At 43.6% G+C, this 18,775-nt stretch overlaps 2 protein-coding genes across 9 annotated transcripts in view; one reads left to right on the forward strand and one right to left on the reverse strand.

Annotated features, from left to right (window-relative positions):
* The window catches only part of LOC128591761 (uncharacterized), a 126,195-nt gene extending 107,946 nt beyond the window's left edge, over window positions 1–18,249 (reverse strand). For 7 of the 8 annotated variants that reach the window (XM_053599505.1, XM_053599506.1, XM_053599502.1 and 4 more), the window contains exon 1: window positions 17,853–18,209. In XM_053599505.1, the coding sequence (XP_053455480.1) occupies window positions 17,853–18,163 (311 nt within the window). In that variant the 5' untranslated portion in view covers window positions 18,164–18,209. Of the gene's footprint in view, window positions 1–17,852 lie in introns of all 8 variants that reach the window. The other variant, XM_053599508.1, reaches the window with a different exon arrangement.
* On the forward strand, window positions 7,563–16,281 carry IL12A (interleukin 12A). Its single transcript, XM_053599509.1, has 7 exons — window positions 7,563–9,138; window positions 9,750–9,889; window positions 12,505–12,618; window positions 13,200–13,241; window positions 13,318–13,359; window positions 14,116–14,259; window positions 15,749–16,281. Exons 1-7 carry the CDS (start codon window positions 9,123–9,125, stop codon window positions 15,902–15,904), a joined length of 654 nt encoding a protein of 217 aa, XP_053455484.1. The 5' UTR covers window positions 7,563–9,122; the 3' UTR covers window positions 15,905–16,281.
* Window positions 18,250–18,775: the final 526 nt, after the last annotated feature.

Consider the following 18,775-nt stretch of genomic DNA (forward strand, 5'->3'; position numbering starts at 1 on the left):
ACATTAACTAGGAATATTCTCTTTCCTTCTGCATTAGGAGCCCAAGAAGCATTGTAGTTTACTAATACTGAATAGGAGATGTGAGAGGCTCTTGAGGGGCTCCACACATTCATTCATTTAGAGCCCCATCAGTCACTGCTTGGAAAATCAATGCTAACAAAGGAAACCAGATGCCTGCTAAAGGCAATGATGCTTCTGCTACAGGGCTCTACCCTGCCTCTCGTGGTGTATGTAATATTCCAGTAACTCCTCCAACAGCCCCGACAGGTAGGTAAATTTCTCCCAATTTTAGAGAAATTCAGAAAGGTTAAATAAATGCCCAAGATAACATAGTTAGAAAGTGATGGGTGTTGAATTTTAACCCACAACTGCAAAGCCCATAGTCTTTCCACTCTACAATGCCACAGGCCAGCAAAGTTCTAGCCAGTGAAATTATGTAAATACATTTAACAGAGTTAAGACAGTATACCCAAGTTTAAGTGTGGATAGCACACATGCAGAATATTTACAAAACAGAGTGTGAAGATGGATGGATGGATAGATTTATTCAGACACAAAAGCCACTGACCTGGGGGTAGAAGATGAATCCACTTACAGATCTAAAGTTTATGTGGTTAAATCTGGCAAGAATGTGGCAAGCTATAGGAAATTCTCTGTTCAAAAGCTGTCAGAATGGTCCCAGCCACTGTCTTAGCAGTTCACAGTTCATATCACCTGCCATTAAGTGATCTCTCTCTCTCTTTTTGTAATGTTTCGTGTTTTTCTGATTTTTTTTTTTTTTAAGAGACAAGTCCTCTCTACGTCATCCCAGTGAATGAACTCCTGGGCTCCAGCAGTGCACCTGCCTAAGCCCTATCCTCCTGCCTCTGCCTCCCAAATAACTGAGACTACAGACATGTGCCACCCAGCCCAGCTTGGTGATCTTTTAAATGCAAATAAAAACACAGCAAAATAAAGATAAAAGAAGCTGTGATATATTTGCATGTTAAATAATTCCAATAGTACAGAGTGTGTTCAATAAAAGGCAGGGTTCCCTCCTACTTCAAACATCCAATCTCCTTTTTTAGAGGCAATTTTCACAGATTTTCTGTGCTACCAAAAGCATAGATCTGTATCTATACTACGTTACTACATCTGCACTTGTGTGTGTACATATATGTGTATTTATGTACATATAAGGTGTCCACAAAGTTTGTGTGCAATTTAAACCACTTGTATATTTTCCCTGCAGAAGTGAAAGTATAATGTACATTGGTCTGAACCCTTGATTTCTCACATAATTTTTCACACAATGAAGATTTTTTTCCTATCACACATATGAATATAACTCAATCTTTTTCCTAGCTGCATAGTACTCCCTTGAAAAGACGAGTCATGTTTTATGTAAACAGGTCCCTACTAACGAACAGTTAAAGTGTTTCAAATCTCTTGATACTAAAATGATAATTTTCATGGAAATCAGTCTTTCTTCATATGTGTAAATAGTTTTATAGGGTAAATTCCTAGAAGTGGAATTCCTGAGCAAAAGTGTATGTGCATTTTTATTTTGATAGCGATTGACAGCTAAACCTCTTGCAGATCACAGTAGATTACACTCCTTCCAACAGAATGTGGCCTCCTGTTCACACATGTCCTCACACATTCTATAAACCACCAAACTTTATAGTTTTGCAGATTTTAGGTTAAGAATTGTATCTATTAATACAATTTTTATTGAAATCCTCTTAATTATGAGGATTTTATAGCCAAGTATGTTTCATGTATTTATAAGTAGTTTGTATTTCTCTTTCTTTGAACTATCAGTCCGTGTACTTTGCCCATTTTTGCAGGAAATTATTGGCCTTTCTTATTGACATTTGTACTTATACACTAAGGACATTAGCCCTTGGTCTGTCATATGTTGTTGTGAATGTTTTTTTCTAGGTTATCATTTGCCTTTAAATAATGTCTATGATATTTTTTCCTAGCAGAAATATTTGATTTTTATATAGCCAAATTTATCCGTTGTTTAGAATATGTGAGCATCAGATAATCTTAATCATTCATGAGACTACAATGTCTAGAAGCCACGTCATGTTCAAAGAATTTGTTAAACTGTCTCAAGATGCAGAAAAGTTTGCAAAAATACTCATAAGATCTTTATTCTGGAGCACCAAGAAGCAATAAATGATACCTTTCCTGGACTTTTTATTTGAAGCCCATTGTTACTATTTTTAAAGTTCTTCAAGACAACATGGAAGTAGCCTATAAAAACTGTGTGGAAAATATGTACAACTCCCAATATCCCTATTGGGAATTGGCCAGTTAACATTTAAAGAATGCAGAGAAGTTGTGTGGCATGTGTACCTTAATCCAAAAAATAACAACTATTCCTTGCTCTCACTCAGAGTAGAATGATATCTCATAGTGATGATACTCTTCCATGTTATAAAATTCTTACCTATTTATTACACAATCTAATCTGCATGACAAGCTGGGACCAACAAGCATTGGTTTCAGATTATTTACAGTCTCATCTGATCACAAGCCTCTTTGAGATCACTCTGTCCAAAGATGAGCTGCTACCCTAAATTTTGGCACAAAAAAATATAGTCCAAGATCTCTTGTTCAGGACCTATAACTATGAACTTATCTACTTATCCAAAAGAATAATGATGAAAGCAGGTATAGTGAGCCATCTACACAAGTCAGTCACTGATTCTCTTCCAGCACATTGGTATTTTGGATCAGATCATTCTTTATTGTGGGTAAAAGGGAGAATCCTGTGACCCTAGAATATTTAGCAGCATTCTTCTACCTACTAGATGTCAGTAGCAACCCTCTTTCTCTAGTGATGACAACCAAAATTGTCTTCCTACATAGCTCTCCTGGGGAGCAAGGTCATCTTCAGCTAAGAATGAGTGATAACAGACCCGTAATGTTTTCTGCCAAACTCTTGAAAAAACCTCTTGACTTGCAGTGATGCCAGATCCCTGATTGGCCCCTTGCTCAAACTCAATGGGAAAGGAATACCCCACAGAGAAACTACCTGAGTGCACTAAGAAACGAAGTTCTCCAAGACAGTATGCACTCCTGAGAGGCGGAGGTGGGTAGATTGCTTGAGCTCAGGAGTTTGAGACTACCCTGAGCAAGAGCGAGACCCCATCTCAAAAAACAAACAAAGATATGATTTTTAAAATAAATAAGTAAAAGACAATATGGATGTTGCCTATAAAAACTGCATGTCTCCAAGACAGCATGGTCCTGAGAGGCTGAGGTGGGTGGATGGCTTGAGCTCAAGAGTTTGAGACCACCCTGAGCAAGAGCGAGACCCCATCTCAAAAAACAAACAAAAATATGATTTTTAAAATAAATAAATAAAAGACAATATGGATGTTGCCTATAAAAACTGTTTTGTAAATACTTAGAACTGCCCTCCATCCCTCCTAGGAAGTGGCCACTTAACGTTTCAAAGAATCCAAAGAGGCAGTTGTGCAAGAAACAAGAACGTGTGTGTGCCTTTATCCAAAAATAATAACTGGACCTCACTACCACTCACTATGTCTCATAATGAGGACATTCTACCACCATTATAAAATTCTTCCTAGTTATTACATAATCCAGTCTGCATGACAAAGCTAGGACAGCTTAGCAAGGGGGTCTGATTATCTATCTGTGGGGAAGACGAAAGACTTCAGATGAAGAGGTTGAGTTAATCGTATCCTTCAACCCATGACATCATTAGCCCTTTCTCTTACATATGTCTATAAAGTATTTATATATATGTTTTATATATATATTACATACATACATTTTTCCTGACTCGTCATCCTCACGCTCCTCATTCCCCAGTAGACTCTATCCTAGACTCTATAATATGTACTATTTTGAATATATTCTTCTCATTTAAGTAAATAGAGTCCCCTAATCATTCATCTACAACTCTTAAACTGACACAGCTCTGGATAGCGAAATTTTTTTTTTTCTCAAACTCACTTAGCAGCAATATCTGACTGGAGCAATATGAGGTTATTTGTCATCGTTTATCACTTGATGTCATTATACCTACAATTTGCTGAAGAAGTATTGTGTTTGATCATGAGATACGGACTCTTTCCTTTCTTTTTTTTTTTTTTTTTGTAGAGACAGAGTCTCACTGTACCGCCCTCGGGTAGAGTGCCGTGGCGTCACACGGCTCACAGCAACCTCCAACTCTTGGGCTTACGTGATTCTCTTGCCTCAGCCTCCCGAGCAGCTGGGACTACAGGCGCCCGCCACAACGCCCGGCTATTTTTTGGTTGCAGTTTGGCCGGGGCTGGGTTTGAACCCACCACCCTCGGCATATGGGGCCGGCGCCCTACTCACTGAGCCACATTTCCTTTCTAAACTTCAAATTTTTTTAATTGCAACGCAAATCCGACCTAATTGGTTTCTGTTTTTACTTTTGAGTTTTATCTGAGTGTGACATTTTTATGACATATCCATGTTACTCTACGTACACCTAGTCCGTTACTTCTAACTGCTGCAGAATCCACCATGAAGTGGATCCTTCACAATTCGCCTACTCACTCCCCCAGTGGGGGGAGACCAGGCTGCTTCCAGCTTCCCATCCCTGCAAACGATGACTTAACGAACATCCTAAGACATGCTCTTTTGTGGACTTGTCTGACAACCTTCTTGGCGTATAAATCCAAGGTATGTAGTAGAATGGCTGGGCCTTGGGTGTGAGTATATTTAATCAGACCAAGTAATACAAGAATGCCCTCCAAAATAGCTACTTCTGTCCCCTTCCACTGTTTGATAGGCCTTGGAATCCCACATTTCCCATTACCCAATGTTCAAATTCTGCCAATCTAATAAGTATAAAGTCTTATCTCATTCTTGTTTTTGTGTGCATTTTCCAATATATCTAATTATCTCAGTGTGCTCATTAATCTTTGGGGTTTCCTCTTTGTAAATTGCCTGTTTATGAACTTTGCCCATCTTCATTAGGATTTCTGTATTTTTCTTGCTAATTTGTAGGAGGCTCTTGAATATTCCTTTATTGGGTTTTGAGACTGAAAAATAGCTTCCACCAATCTGCCAGCTGTCGGGTGTTAACTTGGTCCATGAATAACAGAAACTTGTACAGAAATTCTTAATTTTTATGTCATCTAATTCATCAGTATTTTACTTCTGAGTGACAAAGGCAGTCCTCTATATTTTCTTCTACTGTAATAGTTTTTTGTTGTTTTTTTTTGAGACAAGAGTCTCAAGCTGTTGCCCTGGGTAGAGTGCTGTGCTGTCACAGCTCACAGCAACCTCAAACTCTTGGGCTTCAGCAATTCTCTTGCCTCAGCCCCCCAAGAAGCTGGGACAACAGGTGCCCATCACAATGCCCAACTATTTTTTTGTTGCAGTTGTAATTGTCGTTTTAGCAGGCCCGGGCCAGTTTGAACCCACCACCCTCAGTGTATATGGCCAGCTCCCTACCCACCGAGCTACGGACACTGCCTGTAACAGTTTTATTTTAAACATTTAATATTTAATCTACTTCCAAATGGATTCATTTATATATGTTGTTTTAGGTGGAAGTCCAGTTTCATTTTTCATGTTACAATGAGCATTTTCTATTAAACATTCCATGCTTTCCTAATTATTCTAGGTGTCATCTGTATTTTATACTAAATACTCAAATATATGAGTCTGTGTCTATTTCTCTATTTTGTTTCAATGATCTATATGTCTATTCTTTTACCACTACTTTTTTTATTGCTTTGAAGTATGTCTTTTGTTTTTCTTTTTTCTTTTTCTTTTTTTTTTTTTTGCAGTTTTTTGGCCGGGGCCAGGTTTGAACCCACCACCTCCCGTATATGGGGCCGGCACCTACTCCTTGAGCCACAGGTGCCGCCCTGAAGTATGTCTTTTGGAGCTATGACTATACATATGTGGTAGGGCTCGTTCCCCTCCGCATTATTCATTGAACAGCTTAACTTAGATATTCATGGACTTTTATTCCTACAGATGTATTTTATAGTAGGTTTGTTATTAAGTTTATCGGGAAATGTATTCATAGTTTCTACTGGAATTGAATGGAATATGTTAATGAATTAGAAGAGACTTAAGCTTTTTATAGATTGAAATCTTCTCCCTACAGGTATAGAATTGTTAATTAAATCACCCTAGGTCTGTGATCAGACTTTTACTTTTTCTCTGAAGTCTATCCTATAGTTGCCCTAAATTATGTGATAATGATGACAGCCTTATATCTTAGGCAATTTTTATTATCATTAGTTTCCAAATGAGGAAACTGAGCTCAGAGAAATAACTTGCCCAAGAACAAATGGCAAGTAAATAGCAAAAGGTAGATTCAAATAGTTTATATCCATTCTCTTAACCACCATACTGCCTTTCACGCTATAGGCAGGGAAATTAGTTTGACTGCTTCTGTGAATGGTCTTCTTTTTTATTATGTTTTCTGATAGGCTGTTTCAGGTATAGAGAAATTTGGTTGGCTCTTTAAAGCTGATGGGTATATATAATGAAGTTGCAGAATTCTCTTTCGTCTAATGGGCTATTCTTTCTGTGGGTTTTTTTGTATACTAACCTTAAATAATGAGAGTTTTACCTTTTGCTTTCCAATGTGTAAATATCTCATTTCTTTTTCTTTCTTTGCATCATTGACGGAGACTCTAGTACAAAGTTATACATTATGTAGTAGTGGCTATGGACAAAAAATGTCTCTTGAAAAAAAATAATGTTATTCTAAAAGAAGATTTTTATTTCATCTTGACCCCCCATCAGGAAACAGTTCCACAGCACTAAATTTTACTGTGTCTGGTGGCCAAGAATCTACTCTAAATAAGGTGCTGTGTTCATCTAAGTAGCAGAAGCTACTTTTCCATCAGGGAGGTCCCTTCCAAGGGAGAAATAGCTCCATTGTGATGAATTTGATTTCATTCTGACTTCAAGTACATTTAACTCCTTCCTAAATCCCTATGGTCAAGGCCAGGAGCAGTGGCTCATGCCTATAATCCTAGCACTCTGGGAGGCTGAGGCAGGTGGATTGCCTGAGCTCACGAGTTCAAGACCAGCCTGAGCCAGAGCGAGACCTCATCTCTAAAAAATAGCCAAGCGTTGTGGTGGGCACCTGTAGTCCCAGCTACTTGGGAGGCTGAGGCAAGAGAATCACTTAAGCCCAAGCGTGTGAGGTTACTGTGAGCTGTGATGCTGTGGCACTCTACCCAGGGCGACAAAGTGAGACTCTGTCTCAATAAAAAAAAAAACAAAAACTCTATCGCCATAATATAGCTCTGCACCTGTCATTTGTGTCACACAAACTTGATTGTTTCTGACAATGGGCTTCTCCGTTTCCCCCGTGGGGGAATTCACAGACACCAGCACAGGACAGGACTTGGAAATCAGCCACCTCTCTCAGTCCACACACCCCTAAAATTCCCTGTGGTTGCACCTCACCACTTCCCAGCACCTGTCTGGCCAGGGAGGGCCTGAGTTAGAGCAGCTTCTCCTCACTGGCCTGGTCCCCATCTTCAGCAGGAGTCAGCCCTGCTGGGCGCTCATGGTACCACCCGAGGCTACAGAGCTATCTCTCTGACTTCCTGAGTCCCGGAGGACAGCAGGAGGAAGCCTCGCTCCTCTCTCTGGGGTCCCAGAGGCTTCTCCCCTCCGAGACGGTGCATCTGCGCCAGATGAGCCCTGGCAGCTCCTGCTGTTAGGGCCTGGGGCCTGGGTACAGTCACACCCCACACACCCCAGGGTAAGGCCTGTGGGAGTTAACTGAGAGGTCCCACAAGAACCTCAAACCCCACATGGGACTGCTCACCATCCTCTCACACCCACAGCCTCTTGCTGTGACCCTGCTGCGGGAAGTGGAGCAATCTCCATTCTGCCCTCCCACCTGAGGTCTTACCAGCCATGGCCCATCGCCCCTGAGAATCCCTGGTGCCACCCTCCACTCTCCCTGAGTAGAGACTTGGCCACGCCCTGCCCACTGCCCCCTCTGCTCCGCCCCAACCCTGCAGTTCATCCTCCACACCCGCTGAGGGGATCTGCCCATCATGGAAACCCTACTGGACCTCACTGCCTGAGTCCCTAGAAGACGCCCCCGCTCTCAGACACCCTTACTCTCTCCTCCTGACCCGGCCCACCCAGCTCTCCCACCACACCTGCCCGGTCCCCTCCGGCCTCTCTGACTGTGTCCCTCCCCTGGCTCCCCTGGCAGGACCCTACATGCCATCCCACTGAGCGTCCACAGCTGGCTTGTCCTTGAACACTCTTGGCTGGGGGCCTCCTGCCCCTGGGAGCCTTTGCTGCCTCCTGGGTCCCAGGGTTCCCAACGAGCACGTGCTGTTCCCCTGGCCTTTCCTCCCAGACTCTGTCTCCCAGCCTACTGCTGTCCCGGAGGCAGCCAGGAACTGGGTTCTCTAAGAGAGTAAGAACGACGTGGCCAGGCAGCTTCCATCCTTCGCGTTTCAGACAAGACACGCCAACAAAACACAGGGAGTCAGATTTGGGGTGGGGTGCCCCAAAAGGCCCTTGTTCCCGGGGTGTCCTGCACATGGTGCAACGTCTGCCTGGCACACAGGGACCCATCTGAAGGAATGAATGATGAATAAATCGCCCATGCCGGTCTAGAAATAGAGGTCAAGTTCAAGGCACATTCCAGATACAGGAAATAAGGGACAGCACTCCTGCAATCTGCCGGTAGGCGGCGCAGCACCGCGGCGGGGGTTGGGACTGGGGGTGCCCGGAGGAGACCTGGGGCTGACGGTGGTGGGCGGGGGTCGACTCTGCCTTAAGACCCCACACTGCAACTCTGCGAGAATTTCGCTTTCACTTTGGGCCCAGCTGGAGGCGGTGGGGCCGTCCCGGAGCGACTGCGGCCGGGCACCCCGGCAGCCATCCGAAAGTGTCACAAGTCCCACGGGCCTGCCGCGCTCCATGTGTCACCGAGAAGCTGATGTAGAGAGAGACACCGAGAGAGAGAGAAAGCAGAGACCAGAGTCCTGGGAAAGTCCTGCCGCGCCTTGGGCAATTATAAAAATGTGGCTCGGAGAGCCGGTCTCCCATCCACCGCCATCACCTGCTGTGGTCAGCGGTCCGCAGCAGCTGCTCGCCCCCCTCCAGCACAGAGCCACCTCAGCATGAGTCCCCAGCACAGTGAGTACACGGCGGCTGCGGAGGGGAGGACGGCTGCGGGGCCAGGGCCAGCAACTTGGGAACTGGGGACAGCCAGCTCCCTCCTGCAAAGGGGATGGGAGGGGAATGGGGACTGGGGACTGGGGGCCTACGGCGCACTACAAAAGGGACTCTTTTCCCCTTGAAACAACCTGGTGAACTGTCTTCATGCCCACCTCCCCAGGACAAACTGGGGCCCTGCCTGCCTAGGGTCCCTCAGCAACAGCTGTGCGGATAAGAAGAGAGATCCCAGACAGCCATAAGTCAGGCTTTGTCACCTCACCTGTTCCAAAACACCAGGTCCTGAGGCTGGGCCAGTCCCTTCATCACATGGTCACAGTTCCCCTGTTGGACAAGCCTGTGGCTTCCTCAGGGTGGGTGCTGAGGGCAGCATCCTGTCCAAGCTCACACAGGTGCCCACAGCAGGGGGCCACCAGCCCTGGAGTGGAGCCCTGTCCCATTGTGACTCAGCTGTCAGGTGCTTAAGCAGGTCCTGTGGGAACTGGGTGGAGGCTGGCGAAGATGGCCAGAGGGATGGAGGGCACAGGCAGCCAAGCCAGGCCACAGCTCAGCCTGCCCACGCCTCCCTCCAGGCCTGCTCCTGGTGGCCATCCTACTCCTCTTGGACAGCCTCAGCGTGGCCAGGAACCTCCCCGGGCCCACACCAGACCCAGGAACGTGCCATCAGCATTCCCAAGAGCTGCTGGAGGCCATCAGCACCACCCTTCAGAAGGTGAGCTTCTCACTTCCTCCTCCCTCTGCTGGTCTCCCTGCAGAAGGGGCCCCTGAACCCATCCTCTGCCGCCTGAGGGGACTGCAGGGAAATTGTGGAATTTCATCATAGCTGTCAGGAGTGGGAGAGGGAACTTTGCAAATGGCCCAGCTATTAGCTGAAGAGTCCCAGTGAAATTGTGTCTCCAGGGAATGCAGGACTGGTGATAAATCACAAGAGCGTTTGTTTGGCTGTGTGTATGTGGAGTACGGTGGGCATTTACAGTGTCCTGAGGACTGCCGACAGAGAGGGGATGGTGTCAGGTCCACACTGTCCCTCTGACACCACTTATGAATCCAGGAAGCAGGTACCAGGGACACACTCGGTGCTGGGACTGCAAAGGTGAGGTAGACGTGTCCCTGCGTCTGCTCGCCAGCTTCCAGTCCCAGACACACATCTCAGGGAGGATTTGACAGTGCCCGTCCAGCCTTCATTGTCTAGGGAAGAGGTATCTATTATTGTTTACAGCTTCATTTGTATTAGTAGGTTTCACACTTTAATGCATATATGTGTGAGTGTGTAAATATATATGTGTGTGTGTCTTGCCTTTTAAAACCTTCTGCAATAGTTATGGCTGCAAAGACTTCAGACTGATGCCCCCACGCTCTCTAGGAAATCTTACTTGAGTGTTTTCTTGGTTGTTGCATTATGAATATCTTAAAATAAGCTCAGTGGCAAGCCCTACCTAAAGAATTCTTTTTACTTTGTTGCCTTTCATAATGTGCTGTCAATTACTCCTCGCATTCACTGGATCTTAATTAGACAGGAGCCTCACCAAGTGAAAACTGCACAGTAAGGGTTTCATTTCCTGAAGAAAAGTTCTATGTGGATAAAAGTAGGAGCTCCAATTTGCATAAATCATTTGTGTGGAAAAAAAAAACTGACTCTTCTATTCCCAGATGCAGTCTTAAGGCCAAAAGATTACAAAGTACAATTTGGTATTTTTTACATCATTCCTTGGTTAGATTTGCAGAGTAAGCCTATAGGCTACTGAAGAACAAAGAGGTGACAAATGCAGGTGATTCAGGCCAACTTTGCAGACTGGTGGAGTTCAGCCCATATTTTTATTTTTGTTTTGAGTGTGACACCATTGAAAAATTGGGCTTTTCATTTAAGGTTCTAAATTTCCAGCTTCTCTCGAAAAGATCTGAAGAACTCCCTACTCGGCCTAGACCTCCAAATCTAACTCTTTAAAGCTGTTCAGATAGTGGCCCTGGTCTGCCTCAGCACCGCCCAGAACAGCATATTAATTTCCTATGGGTGCCATCACAAATTAGCACAAATTCAGTGAGTTTCAGAACCACAAATTTAACATGTTACAACTCTGGCCATAGAAGTTCAAAGTGGGCTGAAATCGATGTGTCTGCAGAGCTGTATCCCCTTCTGGAGGTTCTTGGGAGAAGCTGTTGCCTTGTCTTTTCAAGGTTGAAGCTGTCCATGTTCCTTGGCTCGTAGCCCCTCAACTCTTCTGCCTCCCTCTTCTGCTTATGAGGACTCTGTGATTGTATTGAGCCCACCCAGATAATCCAGGATCATCTGTCTACTTTAAGGCATTTCCTCATCAAGCTGAATGTCACCTGCCTCTTAATTCCTCTTGGCTATGTCAAATGCCACATAACCAGCTTCCAGATATTGAGAGGGGAATATCTTTGGCACCAGGGCAGTAGTCTACCCACCGCGGATAAGGATTTTACTGCTTATGCCCCAATGTGCTCAGCATTGTCAGGCCTTAATTCATGACTTATGCAGTTACTCCTGCCTGAAGTTCCTTCACTATCCCTCAACATTCTGGAGATGTCCAATCTCCCAGGAAAGTTTTGCCTCCCTTCCTGCCCCTCCTCAGAGCCCCCAAACCCTTCTCAGCACTTCTTACTTACATAGTCATCCCCTAGTCATCTGGGCCTTTGCCTGGGTTGGCAGCTGAACTTGGACCCCACGAGGGATCACACAGTCCTCTCTTTGGTCAAGTTCCTCAGTCCCTATGGGAGTGCCCAGCATACATCAGGCTGTTCAATGGAAATAGTCCATGAGAAGTCCTTGACTTCTTAAGATACATGTCAGAATGTTCTCCAGCAGTGCTTTCCAACACACTGGTAGGATGACATCTGTGTGCTGGGTGTGTGTGTGTGTGGCAAATTAGAACTCAACTTGTCTTTAGGGTCAGCACGTTTGTTATATCCATCAAACAGTGCCCTTAACAGTCCCCCCTGTAGAAATTATACTTGAAACTGGTATTCATAAACCATAGGCACTTTGGCGAAAGAAGAAATTGTTTTCACCAGAAGCAAGTGTGGTGGGTGACAGAGACTTATTATCACAGCCTTTTGCAATGATTTATTGTGTTTACATAATAGAAAAAGATGTCATCCAGAAAAACATGTCCTAAGCAAAGGGAGAGGAGGGAGGAAGGAGGAGAAGGGGGAAAGAATGTAAACGACCTGTTTCCTTTTATCCTAGGAAGAACCAGAATTTCCCATAGGTCACCCAGTTGAGGTCATGGTGACACCCTGGTCCCGCCTCATAGGAAGCCAACTGCATTATTCATGTTATAAAGAGGTTTCTCCTCTTTTTTACAGGCCAGAGAAACCCTAAATTCTTCCACCCACACTACTGAAGAGATTGATCATGAAGACATCACAAAAGATAAAACCAGTACAGTGGAGGCCTGTATACCGCTAGAATTAACCAAGGTATAGAGAATTTTCCCCACAAGGCATATAATACAATTAAGAACTCAGCTACATCAAACCTCAACTGCTTCTAGAAATTTGCATATTTCAGGTGTCCGTGATTATGGGACTTTAACAAGTCCTTCTTTGGAAATTAGATTTGGGGGAAAACTTACTAAGACAGATATTTTTTCTCACAACAATGTGTTAACACTCCTGAACTATACTTAAAAATAATTAAGATGGGGCCAGGTGTGGTGGCTCACACCTATAATCCCAGTACTTTGGGAGGCTGAGAGAGGTGGATTGCTTGAGCTCACAAGTTTGAAACCAATCTGAGCAAAAGCGAGACCCCATCTCTACTAAAATAGAAAAACCGAGGCCAGACTATCACTTGAGCCCGAGAGTTGGAGGTTGCTGAGAGCTATGATGCCATGGCACTCTACACAGGGTGACAGCTTGAGACTCTGTCTCAAAAAAAAAATAAATTAAGGTGGTAAATTGTATGTTATATGTTTTTAGCATAATAATAAAATCTGAGATGGAAAGTCAGAAAGATTTATATTAAATTTAATCTTTGATGTGCAATTTTTTCCCTCTAGAATGAGAGTTGCCTGGCTTCCAGAGAGACCTCTTTCATGCTTGTAAGTGAGAAAAATGAAAGCTTTCAGCCCATATGATGAATTCATCTCATTCATATGTGATTATTTTTTCTTCTAGAATGGGAAATGTCTGACCTCTAGGAAGACCTCTTCTATGATGGTAAGAAGCACAATTTTTTTTTTCGTTTGAGACAGTCTCACTCTGTTGCCCCAGGCTAGAGAGCCAAGGCACCAGCCTTGCTCTCAGCAACCTCAAACTCCTGGGATCAAGCTATCTTCCTGTCTCAGCCTCCCGGGTAGCTGGGACTTTAGGCGCCCACCACAAGGCCCTACTAATTTTATCTATATTTAATAGCGATGGGGTCTTGCTTTGGTTCAGGCTGGTCTCAAACTCCCGAGCTTGAGTAATCCTCCACCTTAGCCTCCCCCAGTGCTAGGATTACAGGGGAGAGCCACTGTGCCCCACCAGAAACCCAGTTCTTTTTTTTATTTCAAGTTAATGTGAGGGTACAAACAACTAGGTTACAATATTTGCATTTGTCAAGTAGAGTCCCTCTTGTAGTTGTCCCACACCCTAGAGGTGTGCTATGTATCCTTACATCGTGCCCATTAAGTGGGAGCACACCAACCCCCTCCCCCCTTCTCCTCCCTCATTCCCCCTCCCCCCATCTTGAATTGAATTGAGTTTTTCTCTTATGTGGGTATTAGATCACCTACTGGCTTCATATTGGTATTGAGTACATTGGATACTTGCTTTTCCATTCTTGTGACACTTTACTAAGAAGAATGTGCTTCGATTTAACATCTTTTGTATTAACCAGGAGGAAACAGAAACACAATTCTTAAATGCAATTGGGGTGGGGATCAGTTTTAGCCCATCTCAACGGTTCCATTCCTGCTGTCTCCTGTTGCCCAGACTCTGTGCCTCAGTAGTATCTATGAGGACTTGAAGATGTACCAAGTGGAGTTCAAAGCCATGAGTGAAATGCTTTCCATGTATCCTATCAACCAGGCCATTCTAGATCAAAACTTGCTGACTGTTATGGAGAAGCTGATGCAGGTAAGGCCCTTCCTGGGAGTGAGAGAGCATCTTTTCCATGCTGGAGATATCCAGGCAGGCTATCTAGATGAAGGAGTAGAGAACCAACCCTTCCTGGATCGGGAGAAGCCTTGAAAAGAGGTCCCACCTGGGAGGGCAGCCTCCTGGTTTTTGCCCCTGTGGTGCGCTCTCGGCTCTGTACATACAGGTGTTTTCATGCGTCTTCTTGTACAGTCCCCACAACGACCATGTGGGTCTGTTCAAAGAAGGAAACCTAGCCTTAAGAGAATTAAACCACTTGTCTGAGGTCACACCTCTTAGAAAAGGCAGCCTTGGGATTTCAACTCCCTTCAAGAGAGTTCCCCTGGAGAGTTCTAATCTCTACAGGCTCCCAGACGTGTGTGAGAGGGGCCAGCATGCATTTCCATAGATACGTTTAGAGAAAACAAGCAGGTTAGGTGAGCCACTGTGAATGGAAATGTGAACCAAATAGGAGAAGCGCTTATTCTCTGGGGACACCCACAGTGTTATTCCTAGGGAGGAACTTGCTTTGTAATGTTCTGAATCAGCAGAGCACACATTGCTAATACAGAACAGAGAAATATTTACAAAAGAGAAGGTGACTAGGGGATGGGGTGAAAATGTGCTAACAGGGATCATTTCCTGGAAAGCAATTGAATTGCTTTTATTTTATTTTTTTTTCTTGTGGGAGAGTGTGTGCACGTGTACACCTCAAATTACTTGTTTGAAAGGCAGTGAACTTCAGGAAAATATCAAAGAATGTTCCCATCAGAGAACTGTAGTGGCTAGTCCACTTTCAGGTGCCTGACATGAGGGCTGCCATCAATTCTACCAGTAACCGATGACGCCCAGGTCACCTAATCCCTCTGTACCTCAGTTTCCTCCTCTGTAAAATGAGATGTCTGTACCTTCCCTACTTTTATTTTAGGCTTTTTGTGAGGAACATGTAGAAGTTTATTGATTATTGTGCAACTATAAACACTTGTACTGAGTTATCAAATCAATGGGCTAAACTTGGGAAATCCATCACCAGGTGGGACTGAGCTGACACCTACGGCCTGTCTTTAGTAAACAGGCCTGTGACTGACGGAGTTCTAAAGCATGGCAACCTGTCACATCCCTGTTCTAAATAGAACTTGGCTTTGTAATGTAACATATATAAAAATTAATTGGATATCGCAGCAAATGTCATCTTAAAGGAACTGTATCTTTCTAAAACAATTCCCAATGATGTTCTGAATAGCTTTAAGAACTTTAAAGCTCTTTAACTTTTCAGAGTTCCTTGAAAAAGCGTATGTTTGGATAATGAGGATTGCTCCTCGCAGGCTCTCCCGGCCATCTGGCCATGACGGTGTTTAGATTGAATTTAAGAGTATAACGAGGGACTGAGTTGCAGGCTTTCAGACATCTATGGTTTCATCCATCTTTACAGATGAATGTTTTCATTTTGGAGTGCCGTTTATGACATGCTCCCTATTCACTATCCTAGGACCTGAATTCCACCAGTGAGACTGTCATGTACACATCTGCCCATGAAGAATCAGATTTTTACAAAACCAAAGTCAAGCTCTTTGTACTTCTTCACGCTTTCAGAATTCGTGCAGTGACTATTGATAGAGTGATGAGCTATCTGAATTCTTCCTAAAAGGCTGAGGTTCCTCTCAATCTTAAAGCCAGTTTGATAAACATTTGAAATGTAGAAATTCTAATAGAATGTAAGTTAAGAACTGGGGAAGGGGAGGCTTGACCTGGTCCTCATGCTTTGTTTATATTAGTTATGTACCCAAAACTTGAAGAATGGAACTAGTCCATCTGTATCATCCCTTTGATCAGGTGTCTTTGATATTTACTATGGATAAGTCTTTAAGTTTTTAGGAACAAATTTCTGAGGGGGGAAAATATCCTCTCTGAATAGGTTTTTCTTTCCCTTTATGAGAAGAGCAAGAATTTATAAGCTATTTCTGTACCAAAGTGTTTGTAGAAACAAATATGCAAGGATAATTTATTTTAAAATATTTATTTATGTAATTTTATAGTCATGAAACAATGTGAACTAACTTATATTTATTTATGTTATACTATTTATTAAATTATTTCCTATTGTGGATTTGAAAAACGCTTTTTAAATGTTCTAAAAATAAAATGATTGAATTAAAGCGTGACTAGTATTTCCCTGGAGTTGGAGTACTTTAACTGTTAAAATACACATTATGGAAAACTGAAACAGTGTGATAAAAGTTCAACAGCATCACCCTGGAAAGAATGCCGTGGTATTCTTATCCATTTCCAACTTCCCTTAACCTCAATTTGAAGGCAGCCTAGTAAAACTAGATTTGCTTTAGTACTCGGGGATTGAGTGAGTTATGTTTTTTGAGAGTTTGCTATTATTTTTGTTCAACATCTGAGTCTAAAAGAAACTGCGCATTGGACAAATATGTCATAATATTCTTCAACTTGGGGGATGCGATTAAGATATCTTCTAGTCAAGTTATTCTAATTTTTGTGACCTTTTGGGCTCTGACGGGGAAGTTGTTTCTAAATTAAAGCCAGAAAAGCTCTCCATTTGCCTAAAACCTTATAGTACTTTTGCCTGAACTGTGCAGATAACTGCCTTGCCCTGGCTAATGAGCTAAATGTTAAATTCCATCTTTTTAATCCTCTAAATCGTGTGAATTTTAAAAGATATATGGCTTAGTCTATTTTGTGCTATTGCAGAACACCAGAGACTGGATAATTTATAAAGGATAGGGATGTATTTCTTACTGCTAGTGAGGCTACAAAACCCAAGATGGAGGGGCCAGCATCTGCCGAGGGCCAGGGTCATCCCATGGCAGAAGGCCCAGACAGAGCAAGACAGGGCTGAGCTGGCTGAGCTGCTTTTATAAGAAACCCACTCCCACCATTAGGGCCTTGACCCATTCATGAGGCCAGAGTCTGCTTGGCCTAATCACTTCATAAAGACCTTGATACTGTTACAATGACAAATAAGTTTCAATCTGAATTTGGAAAATGACGAACCACATTCAAGCCATAGCAATTCATCTGACAGAATACAATTCAATTTTAGTGCTTTGTTTTGTTTTGTTATTGAGACAGAGTCTCACTCTGTCACCCTGAACAGAATGCCCTGACATCAAACCTCAAATTCTTGGACTCAAGTCGTCCTCCTACCTCAGCCTCCCAAGTTGCTGGGACTACAGGCACCTGCCACAATGATAAGCTAGTTTTTTCTATTTTTAGTAGAGACAAGGCCTTGCACTTGCTCAGACAGGTCTCAAACTCCTGAGCTCAGGCAATCCACCTGTCTCGGTCTTACAGAGTGCTAGGATTAAATACGTGAGTTCTGCACCTGACCCTAATTTTACTGTTTTGATAATCCTATTCCTCCTTAATGAGGACATAAAAATGGAATATTCAGAGTGACCACCTCTCCTCAGATACTCCACCGAACCCTTATCCCTGAGAACTGAGAGAGGAACACGTGGGCCTTCCCAGGCCGCCCTCTGCGTGGCAACCCTCCTCCCTTTTCAAATTCTCACCCACTGTATATTCAAATAGATACGAACCATCAGGATCCATACCCCATCACTTACCTCCTTTTCTTGAGTGATTTTCTCCAGAAAGTTGAATGATCTGCAATTGCTTTACAGACAGGGGTTTCCTTCCTTTCAAACATCAATCTGGGGTTCCACCAACTCTGTGAAGAGCATCTAATGGGCTTGTAGAGTTGCTGCCCCTCCTCACTTGGAACAGTGATGGCTGGTTGTCTGGGCCCAGAATCAGGGAGGGGCCAGTAAGCAGGTGCTCTTTTCGATGGCCAGGTCCCTAAAGGGGAACACAGGAACACAGTTTCACAGAACTCTCTCAAGATATACTTCAAAAACATGACTGGTTCAGAAATCATCTTCACAACTTACATTCTTTATTACATGACCAGTTCTCTACTCTTTCTTTTTGGCCTAGCTCTATAACTTAAAAGCAGCAGACCAAATTGTTTCACCACTCCCTGTTTGTGCCAGGCACTTAGCAAGTGCATATTAAACGTTGCCACATTGTGAAAGTTGTTGTTAGCCTTTGTGATTGGCAAGCAACTGAGACAAAACAAGAAACTAAGGCAAAAGGCAGGGTCCCTGCCTGCCAAGAACAAACGGGGAGCAAAGTAACTTAACAAGTTCTCCCTAAAACTACTCCCAGTAACAGCCAATTGGAAATTCATTTGATTAACAAACAATTTTATTAAGAAGAAATTAAGCCTTAAAAGTGTTTCTTACTCTGAGCATGATTAAGTTAAAGAATTAAAACATTTAGCTGTCAGCTGCCCCAGGGAGGGTCCATAGCTTTGGGGAAAGAAAACACGGATGGGAAGTGGTGGGACAGACATCCAAAGGTGAGCACTGGAAAACCCAAAGGAGATGTAAAAGGCAAAGAAGGAAATAAAACACAGGAATGAAAGGGAAGAACAGCAGTTCTGCCAGGATCCAGCGCTGACAGGCATTGGGAGTCCTCTCCCAGGTCA

The sequence above is a fragment of the Nycticebus coucang genome, chromosome 8 (assembly GCF_027406575.1).
Source record: "Nycticebus coucang isolate mNycCou1 chromosome 8, mNycCou1.pri, whole genome shotgun sequence".
Classification (NCBI taxonomy): Eukaryota; Metazoa; Chordata; class Mammalia; order Primates; family Lorisidae; genus Nycticebus; species Nycticebus coucang.